Source organism: Salmo salar, chromosome 20 (genome assembly GCF_965601325.2).
Source record: "Salmo salar chromosome 20, fSalSal1, whole genome shotgun sequence".
In the NCBI taxonomy this organism is placed as follows: Eukaryota; Metazoa; Chordata; class Actinopteri; order Salmoniformes; family Salmonidae; genus Salmo; species Salmo salar.
In genome coordinates this window covers 45,244,004-45,267,110 of record NC_138310.1, presented here as the reverse complement: position 1 = coordinate 45,267,110, position 23,107 = coordinate 45,244,004, and the positions used below count along the sequence as shown (strand labels likewise).

Genomic DNA, 23,107 nt, shown 5'->3' with positions numbered 1-23,107 from the left:
ATTCTGTTTTGTAAACACTGGCGTTGCTGAAATGGCGCTCTGATTGATAGTGTGAAGCAGCGATCATTGGTGGGACAGTATGTACATTTGAGGGGGGCTTGTCTGACTCTGAAACAGTTTGAGTAATATTCATTATTAACTATTCTCTTTCTATTTGTTTCTCTCCCTCACCAAATACTCACACATGCTTACTACTGAAAGACCGGGCCCTCTCCATTGGGAGCCCAGCAAGATAAGAGGGGAGGAGAAAAAACACTGAACAAATAATAGACTCTGAACTATCAAAACAAACTTGTTAGTACTTACTGAGCGAGAAAGCAAGAAAGAGCACTGTATTACTACTCGACGGGTTGGTTCAGGAAGAAGGCTTCCGTCGTGGCCCTGACTCAAGCACTTCACACTCGCGTTCAGCAGAAGAAACGTCCAGGACAAGACATGTTATTTGAACTTGCAGTATATACACACACACACACACACACACACACACACACACACACACACACACACACAGGCGTGTGAAGATAATGTAACAAAACACGGCTGGTTCGCACAAAGAGAAAGACGGCGCTACGGCACATGAGAGGGAGGCTGCCTGGGTGCTCCGGCATGACGGAAGCCATCCAAGTGAATAGTGGGAGCAGGTTTGACACGTGCACTAACACTGACTGTGTGTTCGGTGTCAACTCAATGGGAAGTGTGAGAGGAGCTATTTAATGCCTGGTGAACAGCTAGTGAACACTTGCTGTTCTTCACTGGAGACTTCGGGTAGCAATGATCTTTACACACGTAGGGTGTGTCCCAAATAGCACCCTGTTGCCTATACAGCGCACTACTTTTGACCAGGGCCCATAGGGAGACGCAGACGTAGCCTCATACATGAAGGCCTAACTTAATCCATTGACCCGGTATCTATTTTCAACCATTCCTTGGCCATATCCAACTCCTTCATTTGACAGAAGCACTTCCTAGGCAGCTAATGAATGAGTGGGAAGAGTGAAGGCTAATGGTTTAAACGGCTACAACCAGCCCCTCCCCACTCCACCCAGCCGGCCCCAGATCAGTGAGCCATTCTCTCAAGACCACCAATGATTTCCCATCAGCGTAATGGACCCTGACCAAAGCTCATAAATAATTACCATCAACCGGCCTTGTCTAAACGACTGCAGAGGGGAGTGTCGAGCGCGCGTGCATGTGTAGGAGGCTGGGTGGGGGTTTATGTCCAGTATCTTCTGTTAAAAAGACAGCATCCGCGGTCATTTACTCACAGACACTTTCTCTCTCTCTCTCACAAACACACGCACACAATCTGGAGAAACAAATGTTAAAGCCTGTGGGTGTAAATGACGACAGTATCATCAGTAACATCAACTACCGGTAACTACATTTATTCATTGTAATAGCCTATGTCCAACAGGTTTGTCTTCAACGCTGAGGAAACCAAGCTAACGAACTCCAAGGACAACTTAAAGTGTATCGTAAAGGTCAGATGTTTTGACTCATTTGTGTCTTGCTTGGACAGAGATGGTTGCATTGCAGGATGGGGGCATGTTCAATAACGCACTATGAATAAGACTCTCTCCTTCAAGCCACTCGCACAGACAGCGGGGTGTTGGGCCAGTTAGTGCATAATGCAATATTTGCAGTCACATTTAAATTCAAGCTTACTCCATAACTAGAAAGCAAACTCAACAGCTATGGTCATGCGAGGTCCATAATCATATAAACAACCACCCCATTGGAATAAGCATAATATCAAATCATTTAGTAAAGTTCCTCCCTCTGGTCCTATGATGTGAGGGCCATATCATTAGTATCAGCTGCTCATCTAACCTCTGTTCCAGCCAATCTTTGGGAGAATCTCAATTGGTATTGCTTGACTCCTTGCGTCCTCTTCTCAGTCCTCGTCTGCTTTTGAAAAAGGTCCAAGATAATCAAGGAGCGGAGTCGAGGTGGAAGAAACAAATATGCTTGTATGAAATGAGAATACCCCCCCCTCGCAAAAGGGAATTATGTTTACAGGGGTGGAATCCCAAAATGAATGTGTAAAGTGATCAAAACAAATGTAGCTAGTTGTGGAAGACTTTCTATAGATAAAAGGATAAGTAGCATATTGTTTTTTAAATGTGTGCATGCTTTTATCCTTTGAGAAAACAACAGCTGATTCAAAGGGCTGGGCGGATTTTAAAACACTTCCGCGCTAGCCGCCAGGAGGATCCTCTTGTGCATCCTCTGCTGAAGTAGGTCATCGAGAAGGTGAGCATACTCCCCCGCTCGCCTACTAGCGAATTTACACTCTCCTTGACCACTCAACCACTTATCGGTTTCTAGGTCACGGAGGAGAGTAGGACGGAGGAGTCACGGTGAGGACAGACTTTTGCCCAATTGAGAATCTCCCACTGAAATTTTAATTCCTTATGTTATAAAATATATTTTATCAAGACAAATATGATTATGTTCTGAATCATTCAGTGGGGTATTTCTCTAACATATCAACATTATATCCAAACAGTCGGATTTCATAACCTAATACATCCCATAATAAGCACCAAGCTCTGTTGACATACAGTGGCAAGAAAAAGTATGTGAACCCTTTGGATGTACCTTGATTTATGCATAAATTGGTCATCAAATTTGATCTGATCATCATCTAAGTCACAACAATAAACAAACATAGTGTGCTTAAACTAATAACACACAAATTATTGTATTTTTATTGTCTATATTGAATACATCATTTAAACATTCACAGTGTAGGTTGGGAAAAGCATGTGAACCCCTAGGCTAATGTCTTCTCCAATAGCTTATTGGAGTCAGGGGTCAGCTAACCCAGAGTCCAATCAATGAGACGAGATTGGAGATGTTGGTTAGAGCTGCGTTGCTCTATAAAAAACACTCACAAAATTTGAGTTTGCTATTCACAAGAAGCATTTGCTGATGTGAACCATGCCTCGACCAAAAGAGATCTTGGTCGAGGAATGTGGTGATTGACAGAGTCGAAAGCCTTGGCCAGGTCTATGAAAACAGCTGCACAGTATAGTCTCTTACCGATGGAGGTTATGATATCGTTTAGGAGAGTGTGGCTGAGGTGCACCCATGACTAGCTCGGAAACCAGATTGCATAGCGGAGAAGGTACGGTGGGATTCGAAATGGTCGGTGATCTGTTTGTTAACTTGGCTTTCGAAGACCTTAGAAAGGCAGGGTAGGATAGATATTGGTCTGTAGCAGTTTGGGTCTAGAGTGTCTCCCCCTTTGAAGAGGGGGATGACCGCGGCAGCTTTCCAATCTTTGGGGATCTCAGACGATACAAAAGAGAGGTTGAACAGGCTAGTAATAGGGGTTGCAACAATTTCGGCTGACAATTTTAGAAAGAGAGGGTCCAGATTGACTGGTCCGGCTGATATGTAGGGAGGCTTGGGCAAGTTGCTGTGGGGGGTGCAATTCGATTCTAATGCAGTATGCCACAGGATGTTTTTGTGCTGGTCAAGGGCAGTCAGGTCTGGAGTGAACCAAGCATTATATCTGTTCCTGGTTCAACATTTTTTGAATGGGGCATGCTTATTTAAGATCGTGAGGAAAGTTCTTTTAAAGAATAACCAGGCATCTTCTACTGACGGAATGAGGTCAATATCCTTCCAGGATACCCGGGCCAGGTCGATTAGAAAGGCCTGCTCGCTGAAGTGTTTTAGGGAGTGTTTGACAGTGATGAGGGGTGGCCGTTTAACCGCAGACCCATTACGGACGCAAGCAATGAGGTAGTGATTGCTGAGATCCTGGTTGAAGACAGGAGAGGTGTATTTGGAGGGCAGGTTGGTTAGAATGATATCTATGAGGGTGCCTGTGTTTACGGATTTGGGGTTGTACCTGGTAGGTTCATTGATAATTTGTGTGAGATTGAGGGCATCAAGCTTAGATTGTAGGATGGCCGGGGTGTTAAGCATGTCCCAGTTCAGGTCACCTAACAGCATGAGCTCTGAAGATAGATGGGGGGCAATCAATTCATATATGGTGTCCAGGGCACAGCTGGGGGCAGGTGGTGGTCTATAGCAAGCGGCAACGGTGAGAGACTTATTTCTGGAAAGGTGGATTTTTAAAAGTAGAAGCTCAAATTGTTTGTGAACAGACCTGGATAGTAAGACAGAACTCTGCCTGCTATATCTACAGTAGATTGCATCTCTGCCCCCTTTAGCAGTTCTATCTTGTTGGAAAATTTTATAGTTAGGGATGGAAATTTCATGGTTTTTGGTGGCCTTCCTAAGCCAGGATTCAGACACGACTAGGACACCCGGGTTGGCAGAGTGTGCTAAAGCAGTGAATAAAACAAACTTAGGGAGGAGGCTTCTAATGTTAACATGTATGAAACCAAGGCTTTAACGGTTACAGAAGTCAGCAAATGAGAGCGCCTGGGGAATGGGAGTGGAGCTAGGCACTGCATTGCCTGGATTAACCTCTACATCACCAGAGGTGCAGAGGAGGAGTAGGATAAGGGTACGGCTAAAGGTTATAAGAACTGGTCGTCTAGTGCGTTCAGAACAGGGAGCAGGTTTCTGGGCGCGGTAGAATAGATTCAATGCATAATGTACAGACAAAGGTATGGTAGGATATGAGTACAGTGGAGGTAAACCTATTCATTGAGTGACGATGAGAGAGGTATTGTCTCCAGAGACATCAATTAAACCAGGTGAAGTCACCGCATGTGTGGAAGGTGGGACAAGAGGGTTAGCTGAGGCATATCGAGAAGGGCTGGAGGCTCTACAGTGAAATAAGACAATAATCACTAACCAAAACAGCAATGGACAAGGCATAATGACATTAGGGAGAGGCATGGGTAGCCGAGTGATCTTTGGGTCCAGTGAGTAGCTGGGCGACCTGGATACACGGCGATTCACACAGCTAGCGAGCCGGGGATAGCAGGCTAGCAGAAGGGCCTTAGAGGGACGTCGCAACGGAAGAAGTCTGTTGTAGCCCCGTCGTGCGGTTACGTCGGCAGACCAGTCGTGGTGGATCAGCAGGGGTCCGTGTAGTAAAAGGGTCCAGGCCAATTGGCAAAATAGGTATATTAGCCCAAAAAATTGGCTGACGGAACTCTTCACCGGCTCCGTATCGGCAATAAAAGGGGTCCAGGCCAAATGGAAAAATAGGTATTGTAGCCCAAGGAGTGGCTGATGGACCTCTTCAGCTAGCCAGGAGATGGGCCTAGCATAGGCTAGTAAGACATTTTTGGTGGCCTTTAACCAAAATAACCAAAAATGTCACCTGCCCCCTTAAGGACGGGAGGTTACCATGGTAGCGCGACTCGTGTCATGTTTGTGCCTGTGAGTTTGAGTCTGACTAGTAGAAGTGTTGTCTTCTCTTCCCTAGCAGATGAAACTCAAACAGAACAACAACCTAGCTTGTGAACAAACCAATGTAAATATTCTAGAAACACAAGGACAAAGTCTCACTTCAGTAGACATTCGTTTCAAGTAAATTAGACCAAATGTTATGCCTGTGCGCAGCGCTTCTGCCAGGCAGTGTTGCAGCACGAGGTGGAATAGGCTATATAGGATTCGTAGTTCTTGACTGATTAATTTACAAGCAATGAAACGAAATGGCAGAAACACTTTGAAAACAGCTACTGCTGCATTCATTTTACTATACATGTGATCATACTTGACTATTTTTATTCACAACTTTAAGTGAAATGCTTGAACTGTGGAGCCCTGACCACCCGCCAACGTGGCTAGTGAAATAAACATCTTACCGGCCAATACCAAAATCTACCCGCATTTGGCAGGTGGCTGGTGTTAATTTTAGACCCTGTCGGTCGACATTTCACAGAGATACGCTTGCATTAATTTCGAATGAATATGAAAAGCGTATACTAAAATGTGAAAACACTACATGTCAAAATCAATATCAATCTTCCCTCGATATTCTTTAACGCACTGAGGAGTTACCCATTGGTCAAAAGATGTGTTTTTGATTAGACACCCTAAGTAGTAGCTCTATAAAGGAGTATTATCCTATTCAATTGACACCGTCTTTCAATAATTATTTTTTTATATATATATTTTAAGGCACGTTTAGTAAACATATTCAGGATAGCTAGCTAGATATGTAGATGGAGAGATAGAGGAGAGGGATACAGGAGACAAAGTGAGTGGCAGGACGGGGGATCCAACCGCCGCCTCCACAGGCATATGTGGTGTGGAGATGGTGGCACTACCACTAGACCAGCCCCCGTTACGGCTGATGATCCATTACACATTCAGTTTGCTCCTATATTCATGCACCTCTGTTAGACGGAGACAGTATATCTGTTCCTCTAGTATTGTACACAGTACACCTACCATGCAGGTCTGTCCTTTCTGTCTGACGTTGCGTTGTAGGCCTGCCTCCTCCTATCTTTGCCAGTGTAGTAGTTAACTCATCTACAGGTCTCTCTCTGTATATTGCAGTATTTCTATATAGACCTACCTCCTGTCTCTGTCTCTGGAGCGGCTGCTGGACCGCTTTCTGCGGCTGGTCACACGGCTGCCGGAGGAGCTGGAGGAAGAGGAGCGCCTTCTGTGATTTTCCTTCTTCCTCTTGCTACGGCTGTCCTCTTAGCTGTCAGAGGGGCGGTGTCCCAATATCCCTCACTTCACTGGGTCTGTAGGGTGGAAGGGACAAAGCATAACAGCAGGGAAAAGGACATGTCTTATTTAATTTAATTCATACAGTTATTCATTGATTTCTCAGACGAAACAGTAGGCCTACATCTAGCCGATTAAACTCAACGATTTACGATGGAGTTGAGCGGCGACTACTGTGGGCTGACTGGAGCTGCGATGACACATACAATTGTTTTTTATATAAACTACTGACTTCAGCACCCAAAGAATAGCCTGCAATTACACGACATTGTTCTGTGTAATTGCAGGCTATTACTTGGGTGCTCAAATCAGTCGTTTTAAAAGTTCCAGTCCGCCAACACTAGTCGCTGCTCAACTCCATCGTAAATCGTGGAGTTGAGACAGTTAGCGTAAATCCTGCAATGAGTAGCTGTACTGTAGCTAGATGCTACATTGTTTAATGTCCCCATTCCTTCCTTCCTCCAAGACTGACAAATAGCTGGCAAAATAACTTTTCTGTTCTGAATATACTTGTGCAGTCAGTATGTCAGAGAGCTAGTTAGTGAACTTCAACTCGGCTCCACCTGTCTTAAGAGAGCGCGGACACAATGTAAACAATGAACTTACATTATCATAGCGCTAACTAGAGACAGTTTACGCTATCACGCATAATGGCTAGCTACGCATTCTCAAATAATTGTTCAACTAACTACCGTTTATACATGTGTTAAAAATATACTGTGAAGTTTTAATTTTCAGGTTATAACATGCAGACAGAATTTGACATTTCAAGACTGCTGGCATGCTAGCTAACGTGTTAGCTTTAGTTTGCAGCGAAGCACAGCTGACTATAGGCATTTTTGTGTTACGGTAAATAGCTACAACGTTATTACCAGCATTGACGTATTTCAAACATTACTTATACAGTGACTAAATTGGGGGGGAGGGGGGGGGACAACAATTCATACCAGGTATCATGCGACAAATATTCCTCCTTCCTTTGAAAACCACTCGAAATACGCCACCATGCACTGCTCAAAAGACTACACTAGTAAATCAAGAGCACATCGATTGAAGAACGTTCGGATGAAACGTGCAGGCAAGAGAATCTACAACAGAGCTATCGTTCGTATATCTCTCTGTCTATGATCTTTATGCTACTCTTGTCATATTTTACAATTGTGTATGTTTAGCCTACATTTCGTGAAGTTGCATAACTTTTGTTACATTATATCGTATATAGCCTAGGCTATGGGAAACAGTAGCCTGAAGTTGTTGGCCTATAATAAAACGGGCATTTTTTATTTTGAGATATTATGAGTGTAAAATAAACTGTGAATGCTGAATACCCTCCTAATTGGTTATAATTACAAATCTTACTGCTCATGTAATTTGTGGAAAATGTAGACTTGTAGACCTATTAGACCTGCAATCAAGATTACATTTTTACATTTAGTCTACATTTGAATCATTTAGCAGGCGCTCTTATCCAGAGCGAATTACAGTTTTTGCATTCATTTTAAGATAGTTTGGTGGGATAACCACATATCACGGTCCAATCACATATTTAGCGTCTCACATAGAATATAAATTATCATTAGGCATATTTCAAAGGAATATCGCCCACACTCTCGCTCTGATTCGGCACTGAGGTATTTCTAGGCTAATCAGACTTCACGCAACTTGACGCATTAGGACTTGAAGTCCATTATAAAGTAGGCTAACGCAAAGTACCATTTATTTGTTTTTTGTCTTGCTTTATGGTTAAGATTGTTGCATTGCATTAAAATAGTACGTTAAATATGAAAGCCATGTCAAGGATGTCAGACTATTCCAAGTTTCGTCTTATAACCTACTTTAATAAAGTATTCTTCCCAAATAGACTACCTCTTAAATAAACGAGTGAAAGAAAGCATTGGGGGTTGCTTGAAGAACATTCGTTTGTGCACCCCATGCATTTGCTCACATTAGGCCTAGTTTGAATTAATAATAATAATTTGTAGGTTTAGGAATAATTTAAGCCTAACATGTATTGTGCTAGAATGAATTGAATAGAAATGTTGCTCTTTGGTCCACAGGTTTTGTCTTCACGCGCGCAACACACACACACACACACACACACACACACACACACACACACACACACACACACACACACACACACACACACACACACACACACACACACACACACACACACACACACACACACACACACACACACACACACAAACATACACACATACACATACGCAAAAGGCACACATACCCACACAAAGGGAGCATATCATTTTTGGGGGTTGATTATCCATTTAGGTCTATTAGAGTGAATACAGGTTATATAGCATATAAACTCCTAAAACACCATAGGCCTAGTCTAAATATATGTCCGACAGCCAATAGTTTTCTTGTCTCTCGGTTTTCCTATGTTAAAACTTTAACTCTGAGATGTTTCAATGGTAGCTTACCTATGCGGAATGCTAACTTTTTATTAACTTCTTGGAAATTGTGTTCTATTAGTAGCCTAACCTTCACGACATCCCACGTTGAAATGGATCGAACATGTTTATCTTTGCAATTGATAGAACTTATACTACTAAAGTGTGTAGGTCTTTGTACTTATTTTGATATAAATAGCAGGTTTCAGATTAACTTAAATTCTCTAGCATAATAGCAGCCTATAATTTGTGCTGCTTTCAGAGGACACAGAAACATAATGAATGCCTAAGGTTAAAGAACGGAGACATCATTAATTTTTAATAAGGGGAATTGTTCGAGCCTGTGTGCGGAAAAAATATTTTATATAGATTATCAATAAACGCGCTTAATTTTGCATCAAATTTACAAGTGATAGCCTATCATACAGCTGTATCCAATCCCATTCCGGCTTCTATTTAGCCTTTTTCAGTTCACTTAATTGCTTTGTCCCCACGGCATCCAGTAACCTTCACCGTAAATGAACCATTGTTTATTTATTTTGCAAATATGCAATAATTTCAATAGGCAGTCAACTTAAGAAACCATAATTAACACGCCCAATGGCAACGCATCACATGAAACGCTTTAATTAAACGTTTAGTTGCTGTTTAACATTCTAATGGCGTGAGAAAGTCTATCGAGATTTGATATTAACCAATATAGTTTCCCTAATGACTTCAGATTAATATAATTGCTGATTTAAAATGTAAATACATTATCTAATAAATGAAGACAAAAATGTGAGATCAGTTTTATCATTTCAGTTGTCATCTGAAGACATTTGAAGAACAAAAACTATTGATCATAATTATCTGGTCATTCTTAGCCTCAATTAAAAAACAGGCTTGTAAAAAACTAAATCAAAAACGAATAATGAATTATCCTATCTTCCAAATCATGGGAGAAATATGTATTACTTTTATAATTTGTTTTATTATTATCATTATTATTATTATTATTATTATTATTGTGATTATTATTTATATGATAGCTCCTTATCAAATGATTTTTCTAATCATGACAAATTACACACTAAAAATGATTAAGAAGTAACATATACAAGCTATCAACATGCAGCACAGTTTATCTGTTATTGCTTCAACTATGTGTTTATTTGCTGTTATTGGAGCAGAAAACATTGTTCAGACGCGTTATCGTTGCATGTGAGTCAAGTTGAGCGTCTGACTAAGGAGCATCCCAGTTGGTCCTCTCTTTACCTTTCTCTCTCCGTATCACTGTCGCTGTCTCTTTTTCCCCAGATCACAGAGATTTGGAGGAAGCTCCGTTATGTGCTCCCCGCACGAGCTTGTCATTTTCAGTTTTAGCCACACCCCTGCAGAAATCCTGCCCATCTCCCTGGTGTTTAAAAAACTAATTCAGGACAATAGCAACGAATCCACGCTTAATTAAATTAATTAGTCCTTCTTGTCAATCTTGGATTAATGGCCAATAGCAACCTCGTAAGAATGATGTGAAATCTGAAGGGCTGCTAATCTGTTTTTCGATGCTGTCAGTACAGGCGAAGGGAAGGGGGCTCATCCCGGCATCCTGAGGGGAGGTAATTTGCACAGATCAAGGGGCAGGCGTTGCAAAGTATAAATACTGTGACTTCAATAGCGGATCACCAGCAGGTCGGAACTCCGCAGCAAGAAGAATTGGCCGAGATCTTATACATTTAGCTGCAGCACGAGATCCAGAGTTGGCAACAACATCACCTTGCATTTAGGTCGACTAAAGTAAACACTCTTGATGTCTTAAACTGTTGTGGAACTGAGAGAGAGAGGGAACGAGAGAGCGAGAGTGAGAGACCAAGACGGGGAGATTTTTTGGAGCAGTGATGGAAGAACTTACCGCGTTTGTGTCTAAGTCTTTTGATCAGAAAGTGAAGGAAAAGAAGGAGGTGATCACGTACAGGGAGGTGCTGGAGACCGGATCTGCGCGAGCCAGGGAGGGTCTCGCCAGCGAACCGAATCGCGAGGAAATGAACGATATCGCTCGGGTAGACGCGCGATCGCCAGGCAGGGAACCGGACATGCTGGGGCCGGAGAGAACCAGGGATGTGGGAAGCCCGAAACTGATCGATGGTAAACTAGCCTACTGCTATGCGTTCATACGGTTTCCTTATGCGATGTACTATAATGTAACGGCTTTGAGGTTAAACAAAGTCAAATGTTTTTGAATTATGCTCTAACGTTCATACTTTGGGAATACCCCGTGCGCTAAAACAATAATAACTTTGACAAACATGTCACGGGCCTAGTCAAAGAAAATAACCTTGCATGCTTTTGTGTATATCGCTGGAAAAAAACGAATGAAGGTGTTGCTTCTATGCGTTGGTATACGTTTATATGGCTACGTGCATGGTTTAGCACTCTTTTGTATTTGTATTATTTTCCCAATTACACGTTTAGCTTCATGTGACTGTGAGGGACACTAAAAGTAAGCGTACGTTTATAGCCTAGTTGTTGTCATAATGTGTAGTGGCTGTGTAATGCAATGTTGAGTGTAATATCAGGCCCACAATTGAATTAGGTAGGCCTATCCGGTTAAGTGCTTTTCTGTCTGAAGAGAAATGGTATAGCATGCTTTTAAAAGATCAACGCATTTATTTGGGAATGTAATAATTATCATGGCTGGTCACTGTCTAACCCCCTCTGAAGCGCATTGCAATTTCAGTAACAAGAAACAATGTGTTGTATTGAGATATTCATCAACGGCATAAAGACAAAAATGCTGGGGAAAAAAAGATGGCTATTTAAATGATCCAATAACACACAAAAATCAACAGGCCGAGCAGAAACGATTCATATAAATCTGTGTTTGTGTTTTTCATTCATGTTCTCTAATCATTTAATTGGATTATGTCATCAGTAATTAGGTATTTTCGCTATATTGACCATCATATTGATCACTTAATTGCATTGGCCTAGATCAAACAAATAGCCTAATGTTGCATTCGCTGGGACGGTAATCGTTTACATCTTCAAATGTTAATCAGTCGTTTCACTTTATACCACCGTGGAGAATGACATTGGGCAGATACAATTAGATAAATCCCACAGTTGCACAACGGGTAGCCCTATGCCTTAGTAAAAATCACATCATAGCCATTACAATACATCATGAAAAAATATAAACCGAGCTGCTGGACCTATATCCTACACAGGAAAACACGAGCTATGATAAGCGATCGGACATCCAACAGTGGGCACCCCAATGCATATTTATAAGGAGTTAATAATTGAAGACCTTTCTGTAGGACTACAAAACATCCGAAGCTGATATTGGGTGTAATGCTTGGGAGGATGGATCCACATGTTCGCTTTAGGAAGGTCGTTGTGTGATGCCTCCTCCTCTAGCCTTGTATAGCTGAGGCCTTTTTACTCATCCTCATTCATTTGCTGCTACCCTTCTCTGTAGGTACCACGCACATGAAAGAGAGAAAAGAGGACACAAAGCAAATGGAGGACGAGGCACAGACTAAAATCAAGCAGAGGAGAAGTCGGACTAACTTTACACTGGAGCAATTGAACGAGCTAGAGCGGCTATTCGACGAGACCCACTATCCAGATGCCTTCATGCGCGAGGAGCTGAGCCAGCGGCTAGGGCTGTCCGAGGCTCGAGTACAAGTAAGGGGCTCTCTATCTTCTTTCGTTTTTTTTTTTGTCTATGTGTAAAGATATCGTGTGTTGCTCATATTAGGAATCTTTTACAAAAGAGAACCCAATGATGTTTTGTATGCTGCCTGTCTTACGTCTAGAGAGGAACAGTTGTCCTCATGTTCTCGACTACTTTTACGCACAGAGGGAAACCATGTACCACTACCGCTCTCTAGAGAATGGGGTTTATTTACATGCTTCTTGTGGCTTTTTTTGGGGGGGGGGCGTAGCACCATTCTAAAAAGTGACACTATAAGCAATTGATCGACATTTTATCATTGATATATTAGGCCATCAAAAAAACTGAAACTAAAATGTTAAAATGGATTAAATCTAATTTTCTGAATATGCTGTGTGTGTCTCTCTCTCTCTCTCTCTCTCTCTCTCTCTCTCTCTGTGTGCGTGTGTGCGCGCGCGTGCGTGTGTGTGTGAGCGAGAGAGAATAAAGAAAGAATGAGTAGAAAGAAAGAAAGAAAGAAAGAAAGAAAGAAAGAAAGAAAGAAAGAAAGAAAGAAAGAAAGAAAGAAAGAAAGAGAGAGTTATTCCATGTAAAAAAAAAAATAACGCTGTACAGTGCATCTCAATTAAGGCCTAGAATCTTGTCATATAGATAGGCCTATTGTGCACTCCACATTGTGCCAAGTTTCAGATGACAATTTTGTTAAAATATTATTATACGATTAATTTAATTTTAAATCAGACATTCAAAATCCTGTAGAAAACAAACACAATATTTGTCCCTCACTTTATTAGTAACCTATATGTTGCTCGCACGAGATACATCTGTCTTGTATTTTTTCGACCGGGAAAGACCATCTGTACTACTGAAACCCAATAAGCCGTTTCGGAGAGGGGGGGGGACTTCAGTCTCTGTGTAACCGGAGAAGAGTGACTGAGCCGAGCAATGACAATGAACATCGACATCGGTTCTGATCTGATTTATCAAACCCCATAATATCTTATTTCAGCCTCTTTCATCCCTTATGCCTCGGCCCAGGGAGACGAAGCAGCGAGTATTTATTCACTGAATATGTCGGTTCTTTCTAAAATATCATAAAACGAGTAAATCCCTCCCCCCAAAAAAGTTAAAGCAAGAGCTTTTTGCAACGTCTCCCGGCGAGAGTTGGAATTTTACCAAGGCGTATTGTGTCACAAGCAAGGCGAGTGCAAGGAGCACAGCTCGAGGATTTACATAAATTATGTATTATTTTCTTCCCAAATCAAGATCTGCTGCTCTTTCTATTTTCAGTACATGATGTAAACGACCATGCGATTTATGGGGCCCTTTTCTAGCCACAGTTGCATGCAGGGATGAAAGGACAATTTCCAGCACAAAGGCCAATTTATTTTTGTATTAAAGTAGTAACGTGTTTGCTTACTTCGTGGTGGGCTATTTGCTTCTGTTTTCAGTCAACGTAAAGATTGATAATAAAATCAATAAGATACGAGATGTATGTTATATTGCATTGTGGACACGGCTACGTGGTCAAAATATGACTTTGGCGCTTACGACATATTGATAGACTTATCAATATCATTTCTATTCTGTACATAATGCGCTCTGTGCAGGAGAATTGGTAAACGGTGTTGTGGGCTAATTTATCCACAGCTTTGTAGGGGATTCAAAGTAGATTATCATAGTAATGAGACGCCTTATCTCCGTTCCAAGATAGCCTACTCCTCGGAACATTATGCTTTTAAGGAACAGACATAAAAGAAAATAGCTATCCTCAGAAAGAGCTTTGTGTAGGGCGTGTTATGGCAGTAATTAAACGAAACTGTAAAGCATTTAAATGCTTCAGTAACATAGATTTTCCTGCAGATTAAGGCAATTAATTTCACCAGCCATTAATGAGAGAGAGCTTTTCTCAGATCACGTTGCTCAGATATCCAAAACCGTAATCAATTAATGCTATCCGATATCAGAGAAGCAATTCGGTTCTTCTGGGACGCTAATCTATAGAAAGATGAAACCGGCGCTGAGAAGGTAACTTATTATGATCAAATATAGCCTGCAAATGTCAAACAAGTGTGTTTACACAGCTATAATATGATAATAACATTCCCCCTTTTCGTTGTGGTCTACTTTCTAACGTTGTGTTTAGCCAGCCCCCTTGTTGTAAATGTAATAATTAAAATCTGGTGTTAAGCGCGCGCATTAATATTTCAGGGCTCCTTTGGGATATTGTTTTTCTGCGGTTGTCATTTTGAGCGGAATTACACATACCCTCACAAGCAGCTGCCAATCACGGTCACTAATTAATTTCTCTCCCCGCAGGTTTGGTTTCAGAACCGGAGGGCCAAATGCAGAAAGCAGGAGAATCAATTACACAAAGGTGCGTTTTTATTCTTTGTCCATCTGCAATATCCTATTTATGCGTCGTGATAATAATGGTATACATTTGGAAAGGGATACAAGAACATATTTGAAAACCATAAGCATCAAGGGTGCCTACAAATTGAAATGCATCAAATGCACAACAACAAATGCTTTCCAACCCTGTTGCTGGAGAGCTACCGTCCTGTAGGTTTTCACTCCAACACTAATCTAGCGCGCATGGTTCTAATAATTAGCTGGTTGATAAACTGAATCAGGTTAGTTACAACTGGGGTTGGGCTGAAACATACAGGACGGTAGCTCTCCAGGAACAGGGTTGGAGAGTCTTGCTATAGGCTATATATGCAACAACTAAAATCGATAGCGTTTGAATGGCAGTAGCTCCCTGAATCTTTATCCTGATGTGCTATTTGCACTCCATTATTTTGGATAATGGAATTGTTTGTTGTTTCCAGAGTATAAATATTTGCCTCAATTATAATCTGGAGACTATTTCCCTTACAGATGTCCTGTCTTTTTTTCCAGGAGTTCTCATTGGAGCCGCGAGTCAGTTTGAAGGTTGTCGTGTAGCGCCATATGTCAACGTGGGGGCCTTACGGATGCCATTCCAACAGGCAAGTTACTTTGAAGCGTGCAGTCTTTGACTAAACCAATCCCCAGGCTGCTGTCTTGGCACAGGCCTTGTCCAAGTGGTATGGGACAACAGTGTTCCAATAATAGGGGGTTATAAAAATCGTATTCAGATAATCTTATAAGGCCTTTAGGCTTGTTATCAAACCCTGAAGTGAATACCCATTGTAGCCTATGCCACATATTAATAGAAAATCTCCCAGTCGTTAGAGATTCTTAAATTGTGTTCTCAAGTTGTGATACAGACTTTTGATTCAATTGATATAGTGTGTTTTATATCGGCTTGCATTCAACAATATGCATCAACATACATAAGGGTTGGATTCAATTCCATCTCAATTCCATCTGAAAAGGACTTGAAAAATGAATTGAAAATGCCATTTTCATATTCATATCATTGGATCGTGTAATTGAAATGGAATTGGACCCAGTGAATACTTTATGAAATGAATACAAGACAGCCTTCCACAAGTTAGCTAATATGTTTCTCCCCTCTCTTCCCCATCCGTGCGTCCGTAGGATAGTCATTGCAACGTGCCGCCCTTCTCCTTTCAGGTCCAGGCGCAACTGCAGTTGGACAGCGCAGTGGCCCACGCGCACCATCACCTGCACTCTCACCTGGCAGCGCACGCTCCTTACATGATGTTTCCGGGCCCGCCATTTGGTTTGCCCTTGGCTACGCTAGCGGCTGAATCCGCCTCTGCTGCCTCGGTTGTGGCCGCAGCTGCAGCCGCCAAAAACACCAACAAAAACTCCAGTATTGCAGATCTGAGACTCAAGGCCAAAAAACACGCGGCAGCTCTGGGACTGTGACTAGGCGTGCAACAAGGCGTCTACGGCGTCTAAAATGCCTACATTATTGACTGAGAGTCATCAACAACGCAGAGGCATCAAAACAAAAAATGCTTACAAAGTGAAAGCAAGGACATATTTGTTTTTTTTGTGTTTAAAAAAAAATGAAGGACATCATGTATAACTATAGAAAATAGGCTATTTATGAGATAAAACAAAGATAGACTGTGAAATCGATAATAAAGGGCGGGAGTTGATGTAGGCTACGGGTTCACAATGCAACGTGGTAACCGCACCAACGTCAAACTAGGGTGGAGGTGTCAACGAGCAAGATTTCCAAGAGGAACGATGCCGCTGGGACGTTCGATTCTTTGTGAAACAAGGAGAACTCTTCTGCGTTGTTTTTCATTATTAGGCTATGTTATTTCCTTTTGAAACTATAGAGGCTGGCCTCGTTATATTTCAAAACATGTTCTCTGTAAAAGGAAACAGCGGATGTTCGTGAACGAATAGAGACAACAACAAAAAATAATACACTTATGTGACAGGTTTTTTTTTCTGTTATTTTTCTTGTCCATATGAAAACTCCTCTGCAGTGTTGCATGAATTTCTTTCCTCACAGATGACGTAATTTGAGTCGGTTCCATTTCACTCTCGTGCTCTCCCTCCGTGGACAGCAGACAGACAGACAGACACTCCGAGGACCTGATGAAGCTCTCACCTCAATGTCACAGTATTTGGACCTCATGGCTTCTAGACGTGTCGGGATGTGTGGAATTCAGACATTTGCCCGAAAATGTTACATTATTTTGTGAATGGTGAACTTCCGTTAGTCTATGAAGTTTTATACAATGCATTTGCGAGTGATTCGACCTACTGAAAGCGCAATATATAATGTCACTTCTTAAGAAGGTGAGACGGTACGGAGCACATGTAAAATATGTTAATACACAAGAAACATGCATTATTTTTTGTTATTTTGTGGCTTATGAGTGCATTGTGAGAGCATTTCTGTTTTCTATTTTACTGTCCTTCCGTGTGTAAAAATCATGTGCATTCTGTAGGCTATGTAATGTTGATGTTTTTATAGCAGTGAAAGTGAACGTAGCCCTACCCGAGGCACGGATTTCTCAAAATATCATAGAAATTCTTATACTTTTTTCATCACTTATGTGAAACGTGAACTCACCTGAACAACATGCTTTCGGTTCATAGAATAAATCAACTGAAGTTTCTTTTTATGATAGCCTCTGTTTACATTCCTTTTTCATTCAAATGTATCTCTTGTGTGGGGAGTAGCCTAGTTTCGATGGATAAACTTGTTAAAAAAAATATTAATTTCATATTATTATTGCTGTATTATTATTCCATATTATTGCACTAAGGGTATTATTACAATTATTATAATGGGCTAAGATGCATTATTATTATTTAGTCTACTACTTATACAGCGTCTGCTACTACCATCGATTGTATTCGGGTTGTAGGGCCTTGCCTATACAGACGTATGGAAGGCTACATAAATGATTCATGTTTAGATATATTTGATCCAGTTGTGTCAGGCCCGTTTAGCCACGTGTTATTTTTTTCTCTCAAGATCATGGACATCTTTGTCATAGTCCCTAACCTTTCCAAACCAGTACATTATTCAAAATGTTTTGTTACGTTTCAGAGCTCTGTGGAAAAGGTGTCAACTATCGCATTGAAGACGATAGGCTTATGGAATATTAAAAGTCCATTGAAAATACGGAAAAATACCGAAAAGACACGAAGACTGTTTGATGGCGTGTAATGCCGGTGTGTGGTCATTTAGCTGTTATGATGTTTGAGGAACTTTTCACTGGTCTAGCCTAGTCTCTTATGTAGACCAGCTCGTTTTTACACAAATCTTTACATTTCCAATAATTGCTTTATTCCAGATGCTTTCAAAATATACCATAGTCTACATTTGAAATAGGTTCCTTGTTTTTTGAATTAGGTTTCCATTGAAATATCCATGTTAGAATTGTTTTATGGTGACCAAAATCATTATTGTCTATTGGGCCACTGTTTGTCATGACGCTCAGATGAATTCGTTTCGTTTTTAATTCCAAACACTTGTACAGACAGATTGGACATTTCTACACAGTTTAATATGGTTCATTGAGACTGCGCGTCATGTATAGAGACCCCTTGACTTCCAGAGCAAATTGGCCTGACTTGTTTCCGGACATCTTAACCGGCCATTACTGAGGATTTAATAAACACCTGACACGAGAGCCGATTTTAGAGAAATGCGGATCACATTACCAGCCGATATTTCCATACAAAACACAATGTCTTTTGCTATTAATTAATACCGCTCTCACAGATGCACTAGACTCTAGAGTGCTTGTGTATCTTGCCGTTTGGGTTGGATTCAGACGCCAAAACTATTGAATTATTGATCACTCCCCTTACCAGTAGTGGAGGAGAGAACGAAACCGGGCCTGCTAATGGAGGCGCGCGCACTTGCACTCATGTAAATAAGTAGGGGCCATTCCCATTCCAGGTTCCTGCTACTTTAGGCCGTTTTTAAGTCAGTTAGACATGACCATTCTAATGACTTGCACGTTCTGGGATAGAAACGGGTTGTTTAAGAGTGGCCCTGTTTTTAGTTGATATTTTTATGTTTCCAGAGACTATTTCTACTATTACTCCTATGTTGGGGGTCACCATGGTTTGCATGCAGCCTGTTGCTCCCTCTCTCCAGGCATCCATATCAGTTTTGAGGTGGAGGGCCTGAGAGGGTCCGAGGAGACAACGAGACGGGGACACACAAGTGCTTTTCTAGATTAGCCACGGGGCGAACAACGACTCTCACCCTCCTTTCCACACACTCTCAAGACACAGGTCCCACACCGCCACCGGGGAGCCAGACACCCCTCCTCGCTGTCTGTCTTCCTCTTTTCTACCCCTCCCTCCCTCCCTCCCTCCCTCCCTCCCTCCCTCCCTCCCTCCCTCCCTCCCTCCCTCCCTCCTATACTTCTCAGGCTCTCTCTCTCTCTCTCTCTCCGTCTCTCCATTATCCATCTCTATACACTGAATCGCAGGACGGAGATTTCAGCAGCAGTGGTGTAATCAAGACTCAAGCGTCCTTGGAGCATGAGAAGACACCAGAAAACACAGCACCAACACCAGACATCTAATAAGCCCGCCCCCCCGGAAAAGACACAACCCCAGCCCATATTAGTCACGCCATGCTTACATCTCAAATGGCACCCTATTCCTTATATAGTGCACTACTGTAGCTCCAGGGCTTTGGTTAAAAGTAGTGCACTAGGGAATAGGGTGCCAAGGGGATCTGGTCAAAAGTAGTGCACTATATAGGGAATAGCGTGCTATTTGTGATGCCGCCCACACCACCCGGTTGGTTCCTCAGCAAAGAATCCTTCATATCAACTGTTCGTGACCTGTTGCTAAATTTACCTCTCTATAATCATGCTGCAGACAATTACATTGCAGTATCATTTCCTGTGCAAAGGCACTTGGGGCCTTTATCAAATGAGCCCTCGTATAGCATTTTCTTTGCTCACAGTGGTGTCAGTTTGTTTAATCATAAGTTTGTTTATTTTGGTAAGAAAACAAAAGTAGTTTTATTGTCACAGACACCAGATAGGTGCAGTGGAATGTGTTTTTTTTACAGGGTCAGCCATAGTAGTACGGCACCCCTGAGCAAATTAGGATAAAGTGTCTTGCTCAAGGACACATCTACAGATTATCCACCTTGTCAGATCAGGTTTTCAAACCAGCGACCTGTGAGTTACTAGCCTAACGCTCTAACCGCTAGGTTACCTGCCACCCCTAATGGTATTGGGTAGTGGGTATGTAGTGAATGGTAGTGGGTGTGTCAGATATCAACAAGCTCTCACAGTCTCACTGCAAAATTAGACGTTTATCCACGTTTCTACAAACATAACATTTTGAAGTTGCTCCAAACATTACATTTCAAATTGTTTTTGACACCCTGGGTTGACTCCTCATGCTCAGTATTATACTTTTTCTCCAAAAGTCAAATTTCAAAGTTGTTACAAATGTCAAATTTACAAGGTTAAGGGTTAAGGTTTTGGATAGGGTTAAAACATTAAAGGCATACTTCGGGGTTTTGGTAATGAGGCCCTTTATGAATTTGTGGATACCGTGTTTATGTCTCTGTGTCCAGTATGAAGGAAGTTAAGAGGTAGTGTTGCATGGGAATGCAAACTATATTGTTAGTGTAATGACTGGAAGTCTATGGGTATCTACTAGCATGCTAGTTAAGGAAAGGGTTAAGGTTTGGGATAGGGTTAAAACAAAACAATATAAAAATGAGTGTTCACCACTGGGATAGCAGCCAGGTCACCCATGATACAAGTCAGTATTAGACGTTCATTCATGTCTGAGGACGTTGGGAGATGACGTGGAAACCGGCCACTAGGGGCAACAGTGAACACTGTTACCTTCAAGTAGGTTTTGGTTTTGCTTGGACATTGTGGACAGGAATGGGTGTAATCATCTGCCTCTGGTGCCAAAGGTCACATGTTTGGATCCAGGGATGTTTTAAGCCTATCCCAAAACCTCAACCCTTACCTTAACCATAAAGAGTCAATCACTAAACATTTGCCTCTGGTGCAAAAAGTTTGCATGTTCGAATCCAGCGTTAGAAAGTCGTTTTTTATATTTTTGATTTAAGCCTATCCCAAACCATTACCTTAACCTTTCGTAATTATTGCCAAACCTTAAGATTTCGGGGTTAATGCCTGAACATAACCCCAACCATAAAAATTCAGAGTTAGTGCCTAAACTTAACCTTCACGCTTCGAAATGTGACGTTTGAGAAACATGGATGAACGTCTAATTCTGATGTGAGACTGTGAGAGCTTGTTGGGGATTGAACATGCAACCTTCTGATCCAGAGTTATGGGATTACGCCCATCCCGTCTGTGTTTGTCTGTGTAAAACTGAAAGGAGTTGCTATGTGTGAAGTTGCTGTGTGTATGTGTGTGTGCTTGTGTGTGTGTGTGTGTGTGTGTGTGTGTGTGTGTGGGTCGCTGTCTGTGTGTATGTGCCCTTGTGTGTGTGTGTGTGTGCTTGTGTCAGAGTCGAAAACGCTCGAGAGAAACCAGTAGTCCTTCACCCAAAAAACAAAGCTAGAAGAAAAAGAAAAGATAAAATAGGGCTCTCTAAAGGTTTGCCTTTGTTATATATTAAGTGCGTTCAAAGAGCAATGTGCACACACGGCCAGACAAAAGACAACAGACATCAGGAGCATCACAAGATGAAAGAAGGACTTCAAAGGCATCAAATGGAGTGAAAGTGAAAAAGAAACCTGCCGAAAACTCCCTCCAACAGCACTCAGACCAGCAATTAGGCCTTCATATCACTCTGTTATCACACATGTGGACTGTAGGCTCGGGTGGCTAAACCGCAGAGCTTGGTGTACGTTGCACTCATAAGACAAACACAGCATTTACCCAGAATATGATTTTATTTGGATGAAAATGGGGTGTTGCTTCACACAGATTTGAACCCTGCGTGGAAGAAAAATGATTGTTGAAGAAAAAAAACAGTCTCCCAACTTATTCTATTCAGGTAACTAAGTGGATACGAAACAAAACAGGGCATAACAAAACAAGAAGTCAGATTGTTACTCCACATCCTGTTTATGTACCCCCAGGCCAATCTGCAAATTTTTATGTACTCATTGCATTTATTTGTTATGAATTCCTTTCCAGTTGCAGCTGATGAGGCGATGGGTGCAGATAACATGTGGCTCGGCCTCTGAGAGAGACAAAAGCAGCGGTGGGGAACTTTTGAAGTCTCTCAGACATTAGCCAGGCATTATGGGTAATTGTCCATGGTAGAAGGGTCACACACACACTGTACTAAGGTGGTGAAGACTTAGAGCAATGCCCTCTCGTAAGTGCTTGACAAATACCCTTCCCCTGTACCCCACCAAGGGTTCAAAGTAAATTAACTATGTATTGTTGCATTTCTGCTTTCAATCATCTGATATTTGTTTTGAATTACAAGTACTTTTTTCAGAACATCATGGGTTGACTGTAGCCCATGCTTCAGAATGTCATTCCACAAAGGGGGAAATTTGGCGTGTGTCCTTTGAAGTTTTTAATTGTAAGAAATTACAAAACACTACCTGTAAATTACTCTATATTTGTGTCCACATGCTAAATGATCTTTAAATGATGGGAAATCACCACAACTTTCATTCATACTGTGTTGTTAAATCTCATGACAACACCAAAATATTGTCCAGAGGAGCTGTTAGTGGAGTGTGACAATTAATGTCACTGTATCTATCAGCTCCATTTAACTAGGCTGCAGCACACACACACTTCCTCTCTATTCGTTCCTCCATATGAGTGGCCAAATAAATAATGTGGTGTTTGTACAGAAAAAGATGGAGACATTCTATTGTAGTACCTTCCTTTTCGTTTTTTCCTCCTATGCTGAGGAGAGAGAGGGGACAGTTGAATGGATGGCAGCAGTGAGGTGACACTTTTTAACAAATAGGATTTAGATGCACCAGGGGCATTTGTCATGCAGCTATTTCATTCCGATATATTTATTGATCCTGCCACCCCCATCTCCTCATCCTCCC

General features: G+C 41.7%; 2 protein-coding genes across 2 annotated transcripts in view; one reads left to right on the top strand and one right to left on the bottom strand.

Annotated features, from left to right (window-relative positions):
• The window catches only part of LOC123729170 (uncharacterized), a 185,073-nt gene extending 178,189 nt beyond the window's left edge, over nucleotides 1–6,884 (bottom strand). Inside the window, exons 1-2 of the mRNA XM_082966088.1 lie at nucleotides 6,878–6,884; nucleotides 6,458–6,502 (exon numbers count right to left, since the gene is read on the bottom strand). Of these exons, the coding sequence (XP_082822214.1) occupies nucleotides 6,458–6,502; nucleotides 6,878–6,884 (52 nt within the window). The remainder of the gene's footprint in view (nucleotides 1–6,457; nucleotides 6,503–6,877) is intronic.
• Nucleotides 6,885–10,500: 3,616 nt separating this feature from the next.
• On the top strand, nucleotides 10,501–17,732 carry LOC123729159 (short stature homeobox protein 2). The gene is made up of 5 exons (XM_045703351.2): nucleotides 10,501–11,156; nucleotides 12,493–12,701; nucleotides 15,010–15,067; nucleotides 15,595–15,683; nucleotides 16,219–17,732. Exons 1-5 carry the CDS (start codon nucleotides 10,910–10,912, stop codon nucleotides 16,510–16,512), a joined length of 897 nt encoding a protein of 298 aa, XP_045559307.1. The 5' UTR covers nucleotides 10,501–10,909; the 3' UTR covers nucleotides 16,513–17,732.
• Nucleotides 17,733–23,107: the final 5,375 nt, after the last annotated feature.